Source organism: Mus caroli, chromosome 4 (genome assembly GCF_900094665.2).
Source record: "Mus caroli chromosome 4, CAROLI_EIJ_v1.1, whole genome shotgun sequence".
In the NCBI taxonomy this organism is placed as follows: Eukaryota; Metazoa; Chordata; class Mammalia; order Rodentia; family Muridae; genus Mus; species Mus caroli.
Genome location: NC_034573.1, coordinates 115813526 through 115815508, shown reverse-complemented (window position 1 = coordinate 115815508; position 1983 = coordinate 115813526). Strand labels below are relative to the sequence as shown.

Below are 1983 nucleotides of genomic sequence, written 5' to 3'. Positions count from 1 at the left end.
TTTTTTCAAGACAGGGTTTCTCTGTATAGCCCTGGCTGTCCTGGAACTCACTTTGTAGACCAGGCTGGCCTCGAACTCAGAAATCTGCCTGCCTCTGCTTCTGATTAAAGGCGTGCGCCACCACACCCGGCATAATTTTTGAGATTGGATCTCACTATGTAGGCTAGCCCAGGCTGGCCTGGAACTTGCAATCTTCCTGTATCTTCCTCCCAGATGTTGGGATGCTTGGCATGTACCACCACGTCCAGCCAGAATTTCTGAAAATACCAGCCCCCAACTCAAAACCTACAATCAGTTCAATGGACTGAAATTATATGAAAGACGAATGGTGACCATTGGGCTGTAAGCAGTATCTATCTGAACCTTAGAGTGTGAGAGTGGGTGACCTCAGGGTATAGCCTGAGAAGGTCAGACAGAGTAGAGGAGAGGTGCTAGGGGCCAGAGACAGAGACACACTGGGCCTTTCTACTTCTCTCAGGGCCAGTAGATTTCAGCGGAGGGCTCTTCTCCTCTGAATAGGGCAGGGTCTTCAAGATACAAGGACCCCCAAAGTTCTAGAAACCCCCTTGTTCTTCAACTCCATGGACCTGGAGCCCCTGAAAGAGGGGAAAATCAAATGGAGGCCCAAAGACACAGTCATCTTCCTGGCTTGGAGGTTGGGGCACAAAGGTCTCCTGGGGTCTTGAATTGAACCAGATGTTTTCATAAGATTTAGGGCTAGGGGTGGGGCCCCCCAAGAGGGGCTGAGTGGAGTTAGAGCGAATGTACTGCATTACTCCTGGGCTGGTGGGGCTCTCAAGCACCTGACCATAGAGGACCTGGTCACCAGTGCGAGAGGGAGGCTGGAACTGGTTGGAAATTTCTCTTGGATCTCCTTGGAGCACATAGGCCTGAACCAGGGCTGGAAGGCTACCATTCCCAGAGCTTTCGGAATCCCAGTGGGTCGGTTTCTTGTCTTCCTCCAGTTCAGTGATCTTGGTGATTGATGGCACGCTGGAGTCCCAGAAGCTGGGCAACTGGAAGGTTTCCTGAACACAGGGAAATACACAATACGGCATGGTTTGTCTCACATGTCTGCTCCACACATCGTTCCTTCCAGAGATGAGGTAGTTATGGCATCTCCCTTGTTGCTATGCGGCAGAGCACAAAGGGACATACTTGCCTGGCAGCTGTCCATTCCTACCATGTCCCTGACACATGACCCCCAGCCCAACCCACCCTCTGCCACCCATGCATCCATTGCGTAGTGAGGTGACCAATCTTGGAGAGTCAAACTCAGGCCTACATCTCTCCAAAGCAGAATGTGTTGTGTGTGTCTGGTTGGAAGTGGGGCTCAGGTGTGTGTTCCTTTAATGACTCTGCCTTATGTGCCAGTCACAGTTTATACCCCTCTCTGCCTCATGATTACCTCTGTCATGATGGTGGGCAACCAGGAGCTCAGGCTACTGTGGGCTGGGTCTGGCACATCTGACCAGAAGGAAGTCTTTCCTCTGCAGAAGGAGACAAGTGAAGTTTGGGTCAGTTTGCCATCTGGCAGCTGAAGAGGGGAAGAGATGTTAGGACAGACCTCCCAGATTGGGGCCCGGAAGTCTGGGAAGGCAGGAAGGGACTTCCGCACCCATGGGTAAGAGGAAGCCACTCACCTGCGCTTGCAGCAGAGCCAGGTGACTACACAGGTAATGGACAAGAGTACTAAGCAAAGTATGCCCAGGAAAATGTTTAAGTCAGATGGATCTGGGGTGAGAGACAGAAAGCAAGAAGAGTTTAGGGTGTGGCTTTTCCACTGTGGGTCATGAACTCACAGTGGTGCTGAATGTGGAGACAGTCAAATGTTGGCAGGTTGAAAGGTTCCTAAAGAATAACATCTAAAGCCGGGCGTGGTGGCACATGTCTTTAGTCCCAGCACTCGGGAGGCAGAGGCAGGCAGATTTCTGAGTTCGAGGCCAGCCTGGTCTACAAAGTGAGTTCCAGGACAGCCAGGGC

General features: G+C 51.8%; 1 protein-coding gene across 3 annotated transcripts in view; it reads right to left on the bottom strand.

The window, feature by feature from the left end:
* Positions 1–136: 136 nt before the first annotated feature.
* Positions 137–1983, bottom strand: part of Csf3r (colony stimulating factor 3 receptor) — a 20342-nt gene continuing 18495 nt past the window's right edge. For all 3 annotated transcript variants that reach the window (XM_021161075.2, XM_021161076.2, XM_029475862.1), the window contains 3 exons: positions 1644–1734; positions 1409–1490; positions 137–1028 (listed from right to left, as the gene is read on the bottom strand). In XM_021161075.2, the coding sequence (XP_021016734.1) occupies positions 555–1028; positions 1409–1490; positions 1644–1734 (647 nt within the window). In that variant the 3' untranslated portion in view covers positions 137–554. The remainder of the gene's footprint in view (positions 1029–1408; positions 1491–1643; positions 1735–1983) is intronic.